Genomic DNA, 22,680 nt, shown 5'->3' with positions numbered 1-22,680 from the left:
CTTTAATTAATTTGTTATTATTATTATTATTATTATTATTATTATTATTATTATTATTATTATTATTATTATTATTTTAGGAGTGCCTAAGTCTTTGTAGTTGCTGAAAGATAGTATAAAATGATCCCTGACCCCATTCCTTAGTTGGTGCAGTGAGTGTTTTAGGCACTACAAAAAAAATAGAAAAAAACCCCCAAAATTTAATTTCTTCAAAATGCTAACAGGATTTGAACAGCACCAGGCAACGCTGGGAAACCAAGCTAGTTTTATTATAAAAGACAATAAAGCAGTGAATACAACTTCTTCAATAACTTTCACAGTGATTTATACATGGAAGCAGCGATGTCTTGCCCCACAATTGCCTGAAACACACGCGTGACGTACGTGTTTCATCGCCACTTGTGGCTAAGGTACAGAAAATACTAAAAGCCATGATGAAGACACTGAGTCCACCATTTATTTCTAAATTGTGTATGTTTAAAAAAAAATTTTTCAGGATTTGAAGTCTAAATACTTGATAATGCTGAGATTGAGCGATGCCGTATGTTTCCGCTTGAATGTGTTCAGCTTTGTTTCTTTTGTTCCCGTGCGAGTGATCTTTCCTAATAGTGATGATGGCATTAACTTCAAAACATTCAAGGAGACATCAATTTGGATGGTTGAAGTCTAACATTCTCTTCAGATTTACATGAGCTTTTCTGGGAGATTGAACCTTGACTCAACAATTTCTTGTCAAACTTGCTGACAATGAGGTTAACCTGCAAACCTTTGGCTGTTCTATGTCTGACAGGACGGTGTAGAGGTAGCTCACTTAACACTGAACTGTCTCGCCTGGGTTTGATTCCCGACTCAAACATAAACCGTCAGCTTGGTGCTTCACAGGCAGGGTGTTGCATCGCAACGTGTGTCGTCCATTGGAATCTTGGTTAAGCCGGGTGTGCCCTCTGCCAGTATTAGCCGGGGGGACGTTAAATATCCCTCCGTTTCTTGTGCAAAGTGTATAAGCAAGATCTCGCCAGCACTCTGAATGAACTTAGAATTCCTGTCTAAGTCACCTTTAGTCGAACTTTAGGCCTTGCCAGCTGGTTTGTAAAAGGCTTGGGCCAAACACCTTCCCCGGCTGACCTTACGAGAGGGTAGGAATGATTGGGATTATTCAGGAAGTAGTTATAGTAGAAAGTTCATGTATTTTTTTTAAACTAGGTACTAGAATGTCACTTCATATGTGTTCATGCGTGTCCGATTCTTGTTTTAAGCGTTTATATTATTGCAGTATAATTTTTTTTTCATACCTCTGGTAGACACAATACATGATGTCTTGCATTGTTATCAAACTTAGATTTTGTGCTAATTCGGACATCACAATCGGTAAAATAGGTTTGGTGTAAGTACAATCACAGATTCTGCTTTTGTATACGTTTCCGAGCACCTGCAACTATTCCTGTTATTGGTCGTATAATTGTCTTTTCTGGAATTTGAATTCCAGAAAAGGTATTGTCATTGTGCACCATGCCTGGTGTTGGTCTAATGGTTAGGGTGGTGGGCTTGGGATCCGAGGATCGTGAGTTGAAATCCCACTCGGCTGTTGAATTAATATCAGGTGGGGTTGACTCTGTCTGTCATCCTTCTGAGGTCGACAAAATGAATGCCAGCTTGCTTGGTATCCTGTGTCGGAGGGCGACCCGTCTAGGATTGTACTCAATAGGCTGGAAGACTGCTCATGCAGCACCAACACTGCACAGAGTATGGTCCCAATGGATGGATGGATCATGCACCGTCTGTCTGTCTGTCCGTCTCCTATTTAGTTTTCTCCGGCCAAACCACCGGGCTGTTCTGCTTGAAATTTGGCAGCAACGTTGCGCTCCTGACTGGTAAACGGGGATTACAAAACTCATTCCGGTCATGTGACTTTAAGTGTGTCAAAATGGCCGACTTGGTCAATTTTGGGGAAAATCGCGCAAATTACTTAAAAAAAACCTTCTTTTCCAGACCCACTAGTCGGAATGCTACCAAATTTGGGTTACAACATTAGGACAGGGTCGGGATGTTAAATTGCGGAGGTCATGCTGAATCACATGACTGGAAGTGTGTGAAAATTGCGGACTTGGTAAATTTTTGTGAAAATTGTGTAAATTCCTTCAAAAATCTTCTTCTCCAGACCCATCAGTCAGCATGCTACCAAATTTGGGTTACAACATTAAGCCAGGGCCCAGATAAGTTACAGGTCCAGTGGTTCTATTTTTAGTTTATCTTTGCAGTATAGTTTTGATCTGATATGATATTTACCCCACACATGCAAATCGAAAAGCAGGGTTTAGCAATTGGTTCACCTCTGTCTGTCCGTCTGTCTATCCAGAAATGTTAGTTTATGTTCGAGGAACAACTTAATTTAAATTGAATGTTGTATTTTAAACACGAATCGGAACATGAATTGGAAAACAAACCTGCAGTTTTACCATCACTTTGCCTCTGAATTTGTTCTGATTCTGCATGCTTCGAGAGGAGTGAGATAATATATGTATGTGTATATATGTATGTGTATATATATATATATATATATATATATATATATATATATATATATATATATATATATATATATATATATATAGTTTGTCTGTCTGCCTGGCAGTCAACCAAAATGTAAAAACATTCCAAACAGGAAACTAACTGTTTTTACGGACATCATGAAGAATACAAACAACAGGCATAAAGAACTAACACAACTTGTCAGGGTGTTGTAATAGCCACTGTGTCAATTGCGGAAAACTTCCGGAATTGTTTTTTTTTTTTTTTTTTTTTTTTAATACGACCGTACAATCTTTAATTTATTTCAATTGAATTATATACTTGAACACTGTCGAACACAAATCGCCTTATTATCACCTTAAAAAAAACCTCCAGGTTTACAGTGCTTGGACATGTTTACGTAACGTGGTGTGCAAGACTGCGGCAACAGCGCTTAACTTCCAGAATTTTTCTTTTCTGACCTTTAAAATCATTGTCTTATTTCAATGGAATTATATTTTGTACTTGAACACTACATGGGGTAATGTGTTCGAAGAACTCTCTAATTGTGAATGAACGGTTTTAATATTGATCAATTATCTGCCTTCCCTTCCCCCTTCTCCCCACCACGTTTCCCAACCTTATTCCATGTATTGTCCTTTTCTGCACATGTGTGATGATGGATGTTGACGATCTCACAATGTTTTGAAAAGAGTATATTTTATTCCCTGATCTATTATCCTCTTAGTCACGGTACTTCCATAATTGAAGCGTGATGGCATCATGCTCCTTATGGTTCTTATCTGTGCATTTTTGTAACCTATGATACCACTAGACTTGTATTTCAACCTGAAGACCTGTTTGATTATCAGAAGATTGTTGATTAAGCAAGTCTTTAAAAAAAAAAAAAAATTTAATGTTCAAAAATTGTATTTATATAGTTTTTCTGTAATATGCTTACTTGGGTTAATTTTGTCTCATTAGCCTTGCCCATTCCGCAAGGGATGGAAGAGACTGTCACGCATCCACGGTGTGGTGTGATGTGGTGTGCTGTACGTGCCGGGGTGTGGTGTGCTGTGTCCACACATACATCTACTGCAATATAAATCGTTCATTCTCAGATCTAGTTCTGTAGTCTATGTGCCCAATTGAGGCTGCACATTAAATGCTCAGTCTTGTTGACAATGATTTTGAATACACTTACCCTTTTTTGTGGCTGACACCTTTTTTTGTGAGACCCTCAACAAAAAAGTGTGGGGATCTTGTGTGCATTGCTTGGAAGGCTATTAACATTTGTTAGATTTTGACACAAAATGTGAACTTGCTATCAGGATGAGGGTGTGTCGTGTTATAAGTGCTCCAAAGGTCACATATATCAGCTAGAAGCCGAACAAGAAAAGGTGTGGAAAGAATTTCATCGGAACGAAACAATTTGGTGGGGATAGGTGTCAAGGGAGTGATCGATAAGGAAGTCCACTTTTTAAATTGCGTATAATATTTGTTTGCATGCCTATGTGGATATAAACTGTTTATTCTTGGAGGATTCTCCACGAGGCACATTACTATAAGGAAGATATGTGCCTCTTCAAATCCTTCCCAAGGTATACCGCACTTGTTCTAGCATCACGACGACAGGCTTTCCCATTTACCTTTAAAAGGTTTTCACATTTCGAGTGGTGCCGGCTTTGCGCCTGGAGTCGCACCAAATTGGGCAATTGGAAATGGCATCCGGCCTTGGACCCAAGGGGTCTATGCTTTTATAATCTCACTGCCTTCGAGTTGGAACTGCTGCGGTGTGGCCATCTATCTGCGAGATGTGAACTCCAAATGGCGGCTTCGAAAGTGATCCCTGGACCCACTAGGAAGAGAATGCAGTGGTTATTCGGGGTGTGGGATGTTGGAACGAGATTTAGTACAAACATTGGGGGTAGGGCGGCTGCGGCTGGCGCGTTTTTAAACCAGCGCAGCCACCTAGTGGTTGCCTGGAGGAGACTATCCTTTATACGCCATGCGGTTGTTCTTTATTGAATTTCAATTTATTATTTTTTTGTCTCTCACCCTGTGTCTATACAGCTCCACATGTTACCCTCGTTTTACTCACGCTCTTTTGTCACGCCAAACAATGTCATGCCATCTCGTTTCGCACGAAGTTGCAATGCCCCCCATATCATCGTACCCTGTCCTTGCGTGGGAGATTGCGAACGTTGTTTCAAAGGACACAACTCTAGTCCGGTTGACGAATACGGAAAGGAGAAACTGAATTGTCTGTGCAATTTAGTTTAATGTCTTCATAAACTTGATTAGCCATGAGCAAGGTGGTGCGGCTAACGTGTGGAGCTCTTCTTTTTATTTATTTATTTATGATCCTCCATATTGTGGAGCCTTGGTTTGGGGTTGGAAAGATGCTCGTTTCAGTTCTGTTGTACAAAAAGGTCATTCCAAATTCTTGATGCCCTACACTCGGCATCTGCCTGTAAATATTTATATATATTTTTAATGCAGCAGGTGGTGGACTTCCTTTCCGCTTCACACCCACAAGAGTGGCTGTTTGGTTGGAAAGGCATTGTACTCCATGTCATGATGCATCTATTTTACAGGACAATATGGCGAGGAATTTTTTTTAATTTTCGTTCTCTCTGTCTCTTTTCCTCTCTCCTCCCTCTCCTTCTCTCCTCGCACACACACACACACACACACACACACACACACACACACACACACACACACACACACACACACACACACACACACACACACACACACACACACACACACACACACACACACACACACACACACACACACACCTCGGTGAGGCTCGGCCTTGTTAAATGCTCCGTCTTGTCTGATTTGAAAGAGAAAGCTGCTGCAGCTATGTAGACGCTCATCATTGCTAACTATAATTGTTTTCTGGACATATATATATATATATATATATATATATATATATATATATATATATATATTTTTTTTTTTTTTTAATGCAACACACAAAATGACAAGACAGGATTTGAAAAGCCCTTGAACATCTAATATTAAGACCTTTTTGCATCCTCCCTCCCTGACAATACCTACACAAGGTGAAATGCCATTCTCTTTCACTTTGATGACGATGTGTTGCCTGCGGACTATCACATTGTACCTTGAGTGACAGCACGATACGAAGTATCTTCCAACGCCATTATTTAATCGTCATTTGTCACTCTCGTTGCAGGACTTGTATGGATTATAATGTTTCTTTAAGACTCTCACTGGGATCGATCTGTACACCATAAACTGCCAGCCTGTGCAATGGTTTCCTTAATTGGTCCATTTAATCCACAAGATTCACTTGGAAGTGCAATGTCGAGCAGTTTTTGTAGATATTAACATTAATGGGAACTAATAACCCGTATTAAAATACACTCCAACAAATTAAATGTGTGGTTACGTCCACAGCTGCCTGAACCAATGACAATCGGATCTCGGGCATTCTGTCCCATGCCCGTGACAGTTGCCGTTGCGTGACTTTGATGCATAAACTCTCACATATTCCTGGGATTAAATAACGGTTTCAGTATTTACAAATGGGTTTCCATTCCAGGCAAGTCACCTGAGTATGATGTCATGCGCCTCTTAGATTTAAGCACCAGTTATATACATCCTCAAAATGTCTCGGCGTACTATATGTAGTTGCAAGCTGCGGGTGCTTGCACGGGATTCCAAGCGGGCTAGGGATGAAGGTGGCAAAAATGCAAATGGCTTCTTCTGTCAATGAGCCGGCAAGCTGGGAGCAACAATTCACATTTATTGCCACATCTGATGCAATTCAAATGCTCTTAATGGTGGCGAGGTGCTCCTTCTGGAACTGTTTGTTTGATACGTGTAGCTTTTTGATGCCTCGGGTCCGTAATTAAAGCTTGTATTGGTGTCAAAGCCAATGAGCTATTGTTAATGAATAGTAGGATGCATACTTGTGCTCACGTCAAGTGATGTTACAATTGGTATAATATACAATACTCATGTTCTCAATGTATAAGGTGCCCCTTCAATAGGTATGCATTTTTATTTATTCAATAAAACAAGCGTACACAACTTTCTAGTTGAATATGGAATCGTTTGAGTAATGTTTGATGTTTTGATGAGTACGGTTGCATCAGACGGGTCCGTTAACATAGACCATTTCAGACAGATGGCCAAAGACCTCCGTAAGTTCCGAAACGATCTTTTAATGTAGCGCACTCTTACTGTTATTCACCAAACCTCAAGGATTGTTCCAATTCAAGCTGAAATTGGTGGTGAAATGCTCAAGAGGCAAAAGGCAGGAAGACAGTTGTGATTAGAATGTTCACAAAAGTAATACGGGGGATGAGAGATCCTGGATGCTATCACTAAATGTGGAACAGATCAAGTGGTTGACAGACACCAACAGGGGATGATGGAACATGTAATCTTATGTACAAAAGAAATAAGGCCTAATCCCAACTAATGGCACCAAATAATGGACTTTCTCAACAAAGAGGAACAGAACAGGTGAGGGCTTGTGATGGGCAAGGGTTTGGTTTCTGGGTCCACCATGATGGTGGCTTGAACAGGCTGGTCATGTCTCTGGATGCAGCATCTGTGTCTCTCTAAAATCTCCTTCCCACTTAGGTGATGAAACAGAGAGAGTTGTTCTCTCTCCTTAAGTACAACTCCAACTGCCATGTGCATTCGCAGCCTTGGCCCTTTCCACTTCCAGGACCGTCTTCATGCACGGCGGGTCCCTCTCATTGGCCACCCGCTTCCAATGCGAGACGCTGTCTTTGTGGCTGTCTCATCCCTTCCCAGTTCTCCACAGCCAACTATACCATGGCTTATGGTTCACTGACCAAACAGTTCATGGAAAGTCCTCGCTATAAGCACGGAGCACTTTCCAAGTTCCCTTCTATCTTTGTTGTTTAATGCCACAAGTCCTCCACCTGGCCTCACCTATTGCAATAAGTTTTCCCTATTTTGTTTTAAAGTTCACACTTGCCATATCCTCGGTGCACGTTTAACCATATGACTTACCTTCACAGATATCTAATACAAGAGTAATGCCACCCTCCTCGATGGCGTGGTCCATACTATTCTTAACACATTCTAGCTATGGACCCCTCACCCACCCTTTTACATAAAATACTCAACATGTCCACAGGCTTCTCTTTCAATACACGTCTGGAGACGTTGAACAAAATTGTCCATAGGCTCATTCCGTATCATTTCAGCCAGGGGTTGCGGTGACCCCCTCATATTTTTCTGAAAAAAATTCTCAAAGCTACCTTAACATATATGAGGAAGGTTTGCCAAGTTATAGCTCAAAATTCCAAGTAGTGTCCGAGATATGGCCCTACAAACACCCTTGGGGTGTTTCAATTCTGATAGTCGTGAGTTGCAGATTTGTATCTGAAGCATTTTTGGAGGGCTCTAAATTCCAGAGTTTTACAAACAGAGTTCTGAAAATTCACACAAATGGTGCCGATGAGTGAGGCTTTAATAATCTGACATAAAAAAATGTTATATTTAAAATACTTTTTAAGATAAGTACTCTCAAAAGTAGTGATTTCTAACATGCAGTCAAAACAAGTTGAGTTTTCAAATTGCTGCCAACAGTCAGTTTATTCATCATGAAGAATTTTTTTGCCTGATTTACATAATCTAGTGACTGGATCATTTACACAAGAAAACTGAAAGCTTTTGGAGCAAAATCTTGGGTGCTATAGGTGTCTGAACTGTCTGCTATAGGTGTCTGCTCCAGACTCAACGACATTGAAACTTACCCCGGTTTTACCCCAAGTGTTCACCATGTTGCCAGTTACACAGCTCTTTTAAATTTTTGTCACTTAAAGACTTATACATAGGCAAACTGTGGTAGAAAATTCAAGAGTTGTTCTTAATCCCTTCTATTTTTAAAAAGGCCCACTATTTAAAAAAAAAAACATTTTCAATGAAAGATGTAGAATAAAAGCAATAGGTGTGCTTTTGAAGTGGAAGCCATGCCAAACATTCATAAGTTGGCACCACAATGATCAAATTGTTGTGTTTTTTTTTTTGGTCAGAACAAGTATGTGGTTACTTTAATTTGGCTCACATTTTTTGAAAGCATATTCTAGTTTAAGGCCTCCGCCAATCTCAACTACAAACGAGAGGGGGAGCATTCGGTAGAGTGCAAAACCTCCGCCGCCAATACTGCTAGGTCACTCAAGTGAACCTGATATCCTATTCATTCAATTTGACGTCAACAGTGCTCACAGAGTTATAGTTTGCAACTTTCCCTTTTACTTTTAACTTTTACATACTCAATTCAACAAATCATAACTCGATTCCTTGAGACAGGAATTGGTTTTACGTGGGTATATCCACCTGAAGTTCCAAAATCAGCCGCAATTATAATTTTGGCATGTTTTTCGTTGGAAATCACTTATAAGATGTAGAATTGCAAAAAAAAAAAAAATATCGAAATTTTGTTGAAAAAAAGTTGCAAAATTTTTTTTTTCTTTTTTTTTCTCTAACAATTTTTTTTTTTGGTTAGAAATCACTTAAAACATGTAGAAATGCAAAAACAAAAATTCAAATATTTTTTCAAAATGGCGGCCATATTGGACTTTGGACCAAGTCCAAAATGTAATGGCATGATCCTTGGACCATACCTAATCCCCCCACCAAGTTTCGTCGAAATCCGTCAAGGAGTTTTTCCGTAATACTGTTCACAAACAAACAAACAAGCAGTCATAGACTGGTACTTACGAAATCGTCAACTTGACCTCTGACCTTGTCTAATAAAAGCTGTCTCTGAGAAGGTAGCGACGCAAACCACAAGTTTCTACGATGACTCTGTACCAAACCATCAAAAATCGAATGTTTTGGATGTTTGATCTCACTGTGACCTTGACCTTTGACCGATTTTGACCAAAATCTAATCAGCGCTAGCCACCACCCTCCTTAATCACGTGGTGTAATTTGACACTGGTAGCTTCTTCCGTTCTCGAGTTATCTTTTTTGGATGTTTGACTTCACTGTGACCTTGACCTTTGACCGATTTTGACCAAAATCTAATCAGCACTAGCCATCACCCTCCTGAATCACGTGGTGTAATTTGACATTGGTAGCTTCTTCCGTTCTCGAGTTATCGTGCCTACAAACAAACAAACAAACATACAAACAGAAACGGAAGTCATCAATATACTCACGAAATCTTTAGATTTCGTAAGTAACAAACAAACAGACAGGGGTAAAAACAGTAACCTCTGTCCATCTTCGATGGCGGAGGTTAATTAAGACACATGATGTGATCATAATAATCTTCTTCTTCTTTCGGCTGCTCCCGTTAGGGGTCGCCACAGCGGATCATCCGTATGATCCGCATAGTGATTTGGCACATGTTTTACATGTGCCGGATGCCCTTCCTGACGCAACCCTGGTCACCTCTGACGACACAGGGATATGGTACACCTATTTAACCAGGGTATACACCGGCCCAGTACACCGGTACTCATTTCACCGACCTCGGAAGGATGACAGGCTGAGTCAACCCCCTGGTGTATTAATTCAGTGGCCCAACGGGGCTTGAACTCAGGACCTTCTGGATCCCAAGCCACTGCCCTAACCACTGTGCTAACACCAGGTTCTTGATGTGATCATAATAATCACCATTATAAATACTCATTTGCATATCTAATTGTTTATGTACTTAGTGTACATTCTACGAAAGTCCACATCCGTTTGTAAATGTAGGTACAATATCTGATTCAACTTTTTTTGCATAATTTCATATCAAATTGTTTGGACAAATGTACTTGGATCCATTGTACAAAGTGAACAGTGATTAGTTTTATAATTGCCAGGATATAATAAAATGTAACAATGAGCATTGGCAGTTACTACAGGGCTGTGTATTCGGTTAAAGCCTAAATAAGATAGAGTTGTGCTTCATGCCTAACTTTGGAAATGATTTTGGTACACTTCTTTAAGCTTGACTAAACTAATTTATATATCGTTAGATTCCACTTAAGTCGTACTTCCTTACAATATCTTTATTTTTTTCTATATGTTTGTTCGTAAAAAATTAATTTTTAAAAAAAGTAGCTTTTGCGACTGTAGAATCATTAGAAATTGATGTAATAAAAAAAATTCGTTTAAAAATAGAAGGGATTGAGAACAACTCTTGAATTTTCTACCACAGTTTGCCTATGTATGTGTCTTCAAGTGACAAAAATTTAAAAGAGCTGTGTAACTGTCAACATGGTGAACACTTGGGGTAAAACCGGGGTAAATTTCAGTGTCGTTGAGTCTGGAGCAAAGTTCAGACACCTATAGCACCCAGGATTTTGCTCCAAAAGGTTTCAGTTTTCTTGTGTAAATGATCCAGTCACTCGATTATGTAAATCGGGTAACAAAATTCTTCACGATGAATAAACTGACTGTTGGCAGCAATTTGAAAACTCAAATTTTTTTCACTGCATGTTACAAATCACTACTTTTGAGAGTACTTATCTTAAAAAGTATTTTGAGTAAAACATTTTTGATGTCAGATTCTGAAAGCCTCACTAATAGGCACCATTTGTGTGAATTTTCAGAACTCTGTTTGTAAAACTCTGGAATTTAGAGCCCTCCAAAAATGCTTCTGATACAAATCTGTAACTCGCAACTGTCAGAATTGAAACACCCCTAGGGTGTTTGTAGGGCCCTATCTCGGACACTACTTGGAATGTTGAGCTATAATTTGGCAAACCGTCCTCATATATATGTTAAGGTAGCTTTGAGAATTTTTTCAGGAAAATCTGAGGGGGTCACCGCAGAATTTCATTTTTTTGGCTGATTTGACACGGAATGACCCCATAATGTCTACACAGATTGCGTGGGATATGCCCCAACACCATTAGTGATGCAATCTTGTAGCTCATACAAAGACTGTGGGTGCATAGCATAATCTCTTTTCTTGATGAAATCCCACCAAAAAATATCACAGGGAGTCAGGTCCAGGGATCTTGGGTCTAAACAATGGGCCCACAACTGCCGATCCATTTTTTGGCAATGTTAAATCAAGGAACTCATGAGCAGTTCATTTATGATATCAAAAATAAAAGGGAAGAAAACAAATGTTCATTGAAAGAGAAGGTGGACAGTGTGTACTCAACAAAACTTCAAACATTACTCAAACTGTTCCATAAATGTTTCAACTATAAAGTTGTGTATGAGTGATTGTTGGATTCAATAAATAACTAGGTGAGCTAAAAATGTGAACCAGACTTAGTGGTGTAATGGCTGGAGTGTCTACTCTGAGTCTTGGAGGTCGATGGTTCAAACCCTGGCTGAGCTCAGCATTTAAAAAGATAGAGCACGGACTAACAATCCTGGGAAGGCAATTGCAAACCACCCAGGATAACCCTGGCCAAGAAACTCCATCAGCACCAATGCTCTGGAAAGTGTATGGCACATCAATATATATATATATATATATATATATATATATATATATATATATATATATATATATATATATATATATATATATATATATATATATATATATATATATATATGTAACACCCTTCACTCATCTCACACTCCATCGGTTTATTACGCAGCCAAAAACATGTTTTTTCCACCTTGGAGCAAATATGTTGCAATGTTTTTGTTTTTTTTAACCAGAATAAGTGAAGACAAATTACATTAATTGGATTGTACCCCTCCCACCCCCCCCCCCCCACACACACACACAAAAAAGTTTGTTTCTTTGCATTCATTATGATAACTTTAAATCGACTGAAAATGTTTCAAAATATTAAAATTATTGCCAACATAACCATACAATATTTGCTTTCAGCAAATAATTTGAATTCCACTTCAAATTCACATCTTATACCCAGCCATAGGGTGGCTAAACAGCTACTTTTTGTGCAATTACCCCATCCGCCCCCAACCCCCCTCTCACCCGGCAAAGCAGAGACGGGGTTTTGCAATCGCTTCTGTCTGTCTCTCTGTGAAGGGCACAACTTCTTATTTTACCATTTGAGCTATTGTCATCAATTTTTTTTTTAAAACCTTTACTGTGACAATATGGAGAGAAATTAATAAAATGTACAAATTTATTTATTTTATTTTTAGCTCTTGTTTACATCAAGTGTAGTTTGAGTACACAGCAGACCCGGACGGGCTTTGCATTTTTAGATGCTTTCTATTTGTTTTTATGTCCAAATTGATTCTTGTTGCCGAGTTGAAGATGGCCTTGAAATGTACGGTGGCCATTCATTGCCGGTTGATTTTTGCTGGAGTGTTTGCTGATGATAATTTGTCTGTTTGCAGGCATCAGGTGTGTATAATATACACAGCAATCGCAAGCAGGAGAAACCTGGGGTGCGTGACGTGACGTGGCTCTTTACGGAGTGTGTGGCGGAAAGACGATGTGCTAAGCATGATTACGTCTGAAATTCCAGTGCCACCGTAAGTATTGTTGCTGAACTTTCTTCATCCTGCTTTTATACAATTTCATGATGAGGATGGGGGAGGTGAATTGGGGTGGCAGATTAGTGGAGTGGAGTGGAGTGCAGAAGGGAGGTTTTGGGATATGGCCAGAAATACAAAGTGAACTACTTCAGCTTTCCTCTGTTACATGCAACTTAAATGGTGAAAACAAACTTGATTTGTTTATCAGTGACAGGTGTAGGTCACTTCCAAACCTCTCATTGTCAGGTTTAGAACTAATGTCCTCCATGGCATAACTCCCTGGACATGATCTGATAGTTTCTGACTAAGTGGTGGTGGCGACCGAGCGGGCACCATTGCATTGAGCTGAAGTTGAGATTGTGCGGTGTTTTCTGGGCAAAGGAGTTTGCCAAAGTAATGTGCAATCCTTTGATGAACTTGTGTTGATTTTTGATGAACACAACTTTTTGAGATATTGCGCAATGCAGTACATCGTTTTTGGCCCTATCTCTTAATTGTGAAGAATCACTTAAGAATATATCGGATCTGTATCTGGATCTTCACAAAAATCTAAGCAATTTGTACTTGTCAAAGACTCAACCTGTCCACCAAATTTCATCTGAATCCGTTCCTAACTTTTTGAGATATCCCACTCACAAATCAGACAAACAGACAGACCGATATACAGGGGTGAATACATAACCTCCACCCATCTTCAGTGGTGGAGGTAACAAAAGCACAAAACTGGGTTGGTTGTTTAATGCTCCCCTATTCATTTCCGTTTTCAAATACTGTAGATAGATTACCTTCAGTGCAATTGTATGGATACTTGTTTTGCTCATTTAACAATTGCTTTACATCTTTTCTATTTCTACAATTGCTCTTCCACTGGTTCACTGTTTAGTTACCCCATAAAAAGACTGATATTATCTTTTACTTGCTTAGCTCAAATTGCAACATTGTGCATACGCTGAAAATCCACCATACTGTCTCTTTCATTTTCTGTGATTACTGGAGGGTAAATGAGTGTGTGGGAAACCCATTAAAATGATTGAATAGTAAGTTTTTGTTTTTGTAATCGAATCGCAGCTTGATTCAGTAGTAACCCAACCGGAGATGCTCGGCAATGTACATGTAATATTTAAGTTGAGGTGTGTATGTGCTCACTGATGTAATGTAAGGTAGCATGTACAGGTAGTGGACAAAAAAATGGAAACACCAATGTAAAGTCACTTAATAGGGCATTGGGCCATCACATGAGCCAGTACGGCCTGTATGCGCCATAGCAGAGTCCAGGCTCTGGAATTCTACTGGAGGGATGTGGCACCATTCTGCACAGGAAAGTCAATCAACTCACACTTGTTTGATGGAGATGGAAAATGCTGTCTCAGGCATCGTTTCAGGATTTCCGATTAATGCTCGAATGGATTCAGGTCGAGTGACTGAGAAGGCCATCATCTTTGGATAACATCAGTGTCCTGCCCACCAAAACATTGGGCGACCACATGTGCTCTGTGGGTGGGGCATTGTCATCTTGGAAGACTCCCTCACAGAAGGAAAGAGATGCTGCAACATGGGGTGAAGATGATCACTCAATCCCTTTAGGTAGTGATTGGCATTGACCTTGCCTTCTAAGTGAATGACTGCCTCCAAACCATGCGAGGAAAACGTTCCCCACAGCATTACAGAAGCACCAGAACCCTTCACTGTTCGAACCAAGCACTCAGGGTTGTGGAGTTCTTTCGGTTAGTGCCACACGTGCACTCGTCCATTTGTCGAGAACATGGTGAAGGATGATTCATCTGACCATATCACATTTCTACACTGCTTGGTAATCCATTGCCTGTGCTCTTTGCATCACTGGTCTCACAAACATGCATTACCAGGTGTGATGAGGGGTTTGGGCACTGCAACCAGACGTTGGTATTCCGCTCTGTGGACTTCTGGTCGATTCAGTTCTCCTGTCCACACGAAGGGGGGGGGGGAGCAGCCCGAATAAAATTAAACGTTTACCTTTTCTTCTGGCTCCACAGCCCACTGCGCAGCCATGGCTGGCACAAACTGGCCAGAGAGATCATAATTGATATCGCACACCTGTGCCACATGTGCCTCTGCAATGGAAAGTCCACACCTTGTCCCACCCACAAATAAGAGGTTTTGCATATACATAATTAATCTGTCTATAAATTACATATCACGTATAACAAACGACTTATTCTGACACATCCTTGTTACATGGCAATCTATCCGATTCGAAATATATGGACCATACTTCACTTACCACAGTCTAGCTATGGATCTTCCACCCCCTTTCACGTAACACAGCCCCCTCTCTGGAACCTTAGGCACCTGCCAGGGTTCTCCGTTGGGAACCCAAGATTTCAGCCTTAGCTCTTACTGTTACACACCTAATTAACTTACCAAATAAACGAGAGAGGGCTGTGGGAGATGAACTGCAGCTAACCTTACCTACTCTTCTTAACACACTACCCCCTTGGTTTCAATAAATTTAAAAATGTACAATTTTTTTAAAACAATGGTCTCCCTTCTTATCTCCTCGCTCCATTGTCCTGGAAGGGGGAGACAATGGCTTTTAAAAACAATAAACAAGAAGGCCTATCTTAACCACAATTTACCTTCACCAATTCAAACCCCACTGGTTTCTTGAGTCACCAGGAGCGACTGCCGGCCTCACCCTCCAGAACTGATTCTTCAAGCCTATGTTGGCCTTGGAGAGGTCCTTTGTCCTGGAGGTCATGTGACCTGTGCGGAGATCTGGGTCTGAGTGGGACACGCAGTACTGGTGACTCTGTGAAAACCCTTGGCCCTTCTTCCACACCAGAAACCACTGCCCATAAATGGACCCCTCCAAAACCCGGACGGAGAACCTCCCATTCTCTGTGCACTGAGATTGTCTGGTGGCGGTCCAGGACTGCACTGCTGTGACCTCCCCACTGCAAAATTTTCCCATGTCAAAATTGACAACTGCTGGCTTATCCCCATTAAAATCTGGGCAATTCCCTTTCTCTCCAGTTTGTCCTCTTCATGCTGAACCTCCACTTGGCGAACCTTCATTGCCGGCCAATCCAGTGCACGGTTCAGGTGTCGCAAAAATTTAGCTTGGCCGTGCACTCAGTGGCACGATGCACAGTCGCCGGTGCCTGAAGCTCCACTAGGACATGGATTTCAGGATTGGGTAGAGCAGCCATAATTTTTTCCAATGCCAGACTCTCCCACACCCTTTGCTGTGTGGTCTCGATATGCAATCCTCATGGATTGGGATGTGTCCTGAGCACACTACTGCAGTGTCTCACGAGCATTAAGCTTTCGTTGCTGCAGCTGTGCCATACCAAACCGATGGTTCAGGGTGGTGCAGGTATGATCGCTGCTCATACTACCATCTGAGACAACATTTAGTATGTCTGCGGCTAGCCCCCGCAGAGTCGCCATCTGATTTCCCATGAGTTCTTCTTCTCGTCTTCTTCCTCCAGGCCCTCCAAAAACAGGGTGATCCCAGCTTGGGTCAATTCTAAACGAGGCTTCTTCCAAGCAAGCGAGGTCTCCGTCTTCCCTTCACGCAAGCCTCTCTTGTTGCTCTGCTCATGGACTCTGTTAGTTCTCTCATACACGAGCCTCTCCCTGGTGGACTCGGTTTTCTCCACACAAGCCTTTCTGTTCTCTTCCTTGTGGACTCGAGTCTTCCTCTTCCTCCTGTGCAGAGTCTCCCTCTCGAGTGCCACCCACAGGGGTGGCTCCAACAAAAATAAACATACGTCTTTTGTTCTGGCTCCAGAGCACGGAAGAGACCACGGCTTCCGCATGGCTGGTAGAAACTGGCCAGAGGGATCATAATTGGCCTCGTTGTGCTTCTGTGCCACTGCGATGGGAAGTCCACACCTAGCCCCGCCCACAAACAATAGGTTTTGCATATACGTACATAATCTGTCTACACTGTCTATAAGTTACATACGCTGCCTCTTCAGCGTCACATGCAACAAACGACTTACTCTGGCAGGTCCCTGTTACATGGCAATCAAACCTATGCAAAACACATGACCATAGTTGACTTACCACAGTTGAGCTGTGCATCCCCCCCTTTCCATGTGACAATATATATATATATATATATATATATATATATATATATATATATATATATATATATATATATATATATATATATATATATATATATATATATATATATATATATATACATATACACATGTATATTGAAACTTGTGGAGTGTGAAGAGCACTCCCCCGATCTCCATTGGATATAATTCTAGACCAAAGCGTCACCTCCAACCCAGAGGCCTCATTCTGGTGACTGTCAAACAGACAAAGATTACATGGTTAACATCAGTTAAACATCAAACAGAGCGACCTATCTGGATTTTGGGCTTGTTTGCCCTCATCAGGATGGCTTATCGATAAATATCTAAACACTGATGACCATGTTCATCGTTTACACACCTCCTGACTGTTATAGTTATCATCGCCACGGATTATGTCTCACATGGTAAAACCGCATAATTCGCAAAGAACAACCGTCCGTCTGCCACCCAGACGATTGTTCCCGCAAATGCAAACCATTCAACGAGAAGGCACGTAATGTGATCGGACGGTAAATCGAAACATGTGGATCATATCCTTATTACACCACACATTGTTTAAAAAAAAATATATATATATATATATATATATATATATATATATATATATATATATATATATATATATATATATATATATATATATGATGAATGGCACTCGATCTGGTGTCCTCAGCAATCACAGTTTGGGGTGCATCATTAACAATTATAAAGCTATAAAGCTTCAAAATCACTGAGTGGATGGAACAGCGATGTGTTGCTCTGACTAGCTCTAAAAGGTCAAAAGTCATCGGTAGCTTCGCTTTTCATCTGCTTGGTGACAGCATTTGATTTTGCCATCTTTTCACTGCAAGAAGCCCTTCTGGGGCTGCACTTTTGATGTCGGCGTGACGGTATCGTCACTGCGTTCGTCCAGGTCGGAGAACTTCATGAATCATATATTAATTTTTGTTTATGAACTACGAGGCCATGGAGAATATTCCGACAGGGATAAGCTGAGCAGAGGGGGTTCACCTTAAAATGGCACCTTAAATGCACAAACCCAATTTACCCGTCTAACGGATTTGTCATGACAAATTAACTCATGTGCTCAGAGCCCTCATTCCCTCAGTGACCACAGACAGGAATCTCATTAACAAGCGATTATTTTAAGGAAAAACGGGTTTGATAGAAGAGAAGACAACACGGCCGCAAGCGGTGAAAAAAATTAAACGGAATGAATGGTTAAGACTTATCACTTGCAACCACGGTGTATCATTGACTTAATTATTTAACCTTATTGGCCTGCCACTCATACGGTGAACAAGGGACACAGCAGGAGGTTGATGAATCAGATTGAAGAGAGACGCTGGAACCTGTCCGCGGAGCTGGGCTGAACCATGCAATGAACTGGACCATGAAGCACAGCCTGTTCTCCACAGCGTGATATCTCCACACAGCCGGTGTTCTCCTCAGTGCAATCTGCACTCAGCCACCTTGCGTCCCCTCTTCCGGTTTTTCTTGGTCTGACGTCACATGAGGATCCTGTGCCTGCACTGATTGGCTGGGGAGGAATCCAGTAGATTTCCGATCACTTGCCTCGTTTGCTGCTGTTGTGTGACAGGAGGCCTTTATCAGATCATGCCGCAACCTTTCTTACAGTTCTGCTTGATGGAAAAAAACACACAGACTGATTTACATGGAAAATGTTGCAGCGTCAATGGAGTGGAAAGACAGGGCTCAGACACAAACACTCGTGCAGGATAGGACAAGAGCTTTCTAAACACGTCATTCAACATTCTTGTTAATTACATTCATTACATGACACTTATTCTGATATGCCCAATGAAAAAGCTGTTGTAATCTGTTCTCCATTTACCCCTGAAGACATTTCTGTGGCAATATGTGTGTACACCAACACACACACACACACACACACACACACACACACACACACACACACACACACACACACACACACACACACACACACACACACACACACACACACACACACACACACACACACACACACACACACACACACACACACACTACAGGATTGGGGTAGTTGGGATACATTTTAAAAAGAAGAAAGGAGTTTCCAACCAAAAAGCAAACTATATCTACTCCACTGATTTAAGTAACTAGTACGTGCCCGTCAAAAAAAAAAATAATAATAATAATAATAATAAATAAATACACCACACAGGCCGTTTCTTCGCTCTCATGTGCCCGAACGTGCGTGACCCGGAAGTTCGATATTATTCGCAATTACGATTATTCGCAATTTATTTTTAATACCCAATTATTCAATTAGCGCCAATGTATTTTACCTTTTCGCAATGTCGTAGCAAGGAAAAACAAAAAGAGAAGAGAAGAGAGAGAAAAAATTTACTTCCTGGTTCGGAACATACCAGCACTCTGATGTTCCCGAAATTTATACACCGTCTAATATGAAAACGATCATAACTTGGGCCATTGTGTTTATCTATAAATGCGCATAAGAAATCGAGAAATTATTAGAATACACGAAGTCATCACTCTCCGGAAGCCCGTACATTGTAACCCGTAATGGGGAACGTGGCTGAGCTTCCCTTCCCCATCGGCCACGCCCACGCAACAACGTGTCTTCCCATTGGTTTGGTAAATAAATGGCCATAACTTGGGAAGCACTTGTCTGATTAATATCAAACCTTGAAAAGGCACATACTCAGGTCCCCAGCAATATACCTGGCAATTTTCAATGAGATCGGATCAGTGGTTGTCGAGAAACAGCGGTCACACACACACACACACACACACACACACACACACACACACACACACACACACACACACACACACACACACACACACACACACACACACACACACACACACACACACACACAGATTGCTGGAATTATAGAATTATAGATAAGCAAAAGCAGACCCGGTCTCAGGCGATGTTTCACCCTCTTCCCAGCGAGCTTCCTCGGGCCAATAGATTGGCTTGAGGAAGTCTATTGGCCTGAGGAAGCCCACTGAGAAGTGGGTGAAATGCCACTTGAGACCGGGTCTGCTCTTGCTTATTACTTCAATTAGCAGAGTGGATCTGGTGACTTTTTTGGTCGGATACGCCTTTTTTTCCTGACAAAGAAAAGGTGCTTCCAACCGAAAAGTTGGAAGTGCCTTTTCTGTGTTTTAGAAAGGTGTGTGTGTGTGTGTGTGTGTGTGTGTGTGTGTGTGTGTGTGTGTGTGTGTGTGTGTGTGTGTGTGTGTGTGTGTGTGTGTCAGTCAGTCAGTCAGTCAGTCAGTCAGTCAGTCATTCAGTCGCAGGAGGACATAGTCTTCATGCAATTCTGGGAAGTGGTCAGTCATTTAAGAGAAAAACCACACTGGTTTGCATGTTATAAGCTTCAGGAGCTTCAGGAAAATGCCCAATGCATAAAACCATATGTAATTTTGCTCAATGCCTAATGCTGTAAAACAGCTATTGGCTGCTACAGTCATAACAGATTTTGTATTAATACATATTGCAGTCAACTGGTGAGTTGTAGTTTGTGCTTTCACTGATAAAGAGGAACTTTGTGCTCGGTGTGCAGGGAGAACGAGCAAGTCCCTTCAGATGGAGAGTTTGATGAGGATGATCCACCTGGATTCGAGATTGTGGCCCCTGGCCGTAAACGTGCAGGTCGTGGGAAGGGTGGCCCGGTAAGAACTCTAAACTCTTTTGTTGTTTGTGGAGTTTAACATGCACATTTGTTGGTGTGACATCTCTCTGAAATCCGTAATGCTGTCCTCAAAACGGTTATCCTTCTGTCTCGACAATAGCGTGATGCAATGCGTACATGTTACATTTGTGTGCGGCATATCTATCGTCCAACAGGATAGTGAAAGAAGCACACTTACCTTTGAGCTGTCTCGTATTGGTTCCATTTCTCAACTTACTATAAATCGATTGATTTGTGCTTTGTGAGCATCACAAAGTTACATCGCAACGTGCGCCGTCTTTCAGAGGGATTCTAAGTTTGGGGGCCCGTCTGCTAGCATTAGCTGGAGACGTTACAAATCCCATGGTCTTTCGACAGATGACAAGGCGTCGCCAGCATCCGAGCAAAATTCTGGCATTGACATAAGCACCAGATGCAATTTTTTTTTATTATGATTTAGTTTTGTGTTGCAGGAACCACAAAATTAAAACAGCAGTGTAGTGCAGAATTGATTTACGTTTTAAAGTCCGCAGGCATGCTACACTTCCACCTGTGTCATTTCTAAAAAAAAATTCAAAATGGTTCATCATGACTTATTTTACACTGACGCAAACTTGATTGCACCTGTGGCTATTCGGGCTCTCACCTCTTCCGCCTTCCCTTCGGAACAATTTCATCTGAATGTTCAATTTTAAATTTTTTTTATCGTACTTGGTTGCAAGCATAGAATTAATTGCTTGTTTAACTCCTTTTTTTGTCAATCTCTGAGTTAGGTGTACGTTGGTAAGAAAAATGATTTGTATTTAATGAAATGTTGATACACTGACACCATTGTTTTTGGTTTGTATGGGAAAGTTTTCTCTTTCTTAATTGCTTGAAGTCCTCAAATTTTAAACCTCAATTATTTTATTCCTCATTTCTAACGTTGATGGAGCCACCTTCCAGATGCAGTCCTGTGTCACTCTTCCCTCCTGTACTTCAAGCAAGCAGTGCACCACCATCTTTTATCACTCCAAATTCTGACCGATGATCTTTATTCCCCCCCATAACCTTTCCTAACCCAAACATTTTACTTGTGCGTTTCAGCATTTGCTCCATACAAACATACTCCCTTTCCTCTTTTCTTGTTCAGTCATTCCATTGATATTTGTGTCACTGTCATTTCTACCTTGTTCCTCCATGAGCCTCGATCCTGGAAAAAAAATTCCAACGGTGCGTTTTTTTTTTTTTTGTGTGTGTGCCGAGATCAAAATGAGCCATCATTTTTAAATTCGTTAAAACTGTCATAAATTAACGATAAACTTTAGCACCAGGTTTATAATGAAACTTTTTTTTTCATGAATCAGCTTGGGCTCATTGCAATGATAGAAATCTGGAGTTATGTCTATGGCAAGAGTCCTTAATACAAGGACTGCACATTGGTGTGAACCTATTTGGTAGATCGGAGAAAAAGAGAATGAGCTTATTGGTGAGCAGATGTTTTTTTTTTTTTTTAAGTCTGGGAGCCAAACACAGGCTGTGTGACTCGATGAATGATCCCATCAGTTTGAGTCTGAATATTTCGCTCTCCGATGATTAGAATGGTTTTCGCATGCACATGCAATATATGAGTCACATGGGTACTGATCTTACATTCATGTTTCTAATGTCTACGTATAATTGCAGGCGGCTAAGAGAGGGCGTCGAGGCGGTGGCCGTGGTGGGAGGGGCGGTGGGTCTGCTGCACGAGGTGGAATGAACCAGGGGCGGGCTAATGGGCACCACCTTCAACCACCCAACGGGAAAATGGAGGCAGTCACCCTTTTCCAGGTGGTGAAACTTGGAAAGAGTGCCATGCAGGTAACCTTCTTTGTGTTGTTGACGCGTGTGAAACCCACCCTTCCCTTCCTCCTTCCTCTCCTCCCCCCAGTGACATGCATGGAACTTCTTCCCCTTTTCCCCGTTGTCACCAATGATAT

General features: G+C 41.1%; 1 protein-coding gene across 5 annotated transcripts in view; it reads left to right on the top strand.

The window, feature by feature from the left end:
- Positions 1-22,680, top strand: part of LOC147026903 (cohesin subunit SA-2-like) — a 224,262-nt gene that overhangs the window by 98,976 nt on the left and 102,606 nt on the right. For 4 of the 5 annotated variants that reach the window (XM_085882803.1, XM_085882799.1, XM_085882801.1 and 1 more), the window contains exons 2-4: positions 12,814-12,951; positions 20,615-20,723; positions 22,388-22,561. In XM_085882803.1, coding sequence (XP_085738929.1) covers positions 12,923-12,951; positions 20,615-20,723; positions 22,388-22,561 — 312 coding nt within the window. In that variant the 5' untranslated portion in view covers positions 12,814-12,922. Of the gene's footprint in view, positions 1-12,566; positions 12,589-12,813; positions 12,952-20,614; positions 20,724-22,387; positions 22,562-22,680 lie in introns of those variants that run through there. The other variant, XM_085882802.1, reaches the window with a different exon arrangement.

Source organism: Eptatretus burgeri, chromosome 5 (assembly GCF_056783735.1).
Source record: "Eptatretus burgeri isolate ZD-2024b chromosome 5, Ebu_testis_v1, whole genome shotgun sequence".
In the NCBI taxonomy this organism is placed as follows: domain Eukaryota; kingdom Metazoa; phylum Chordata; class Myxini; order Myxiniformes; family Myxinidae; genus Eptatretus; species Eptatretus burgeri.
Note: the sequence above shows the minus strand (reverse complement) of the source record. Positions and strands in the feature narration are given on the sequence as shown.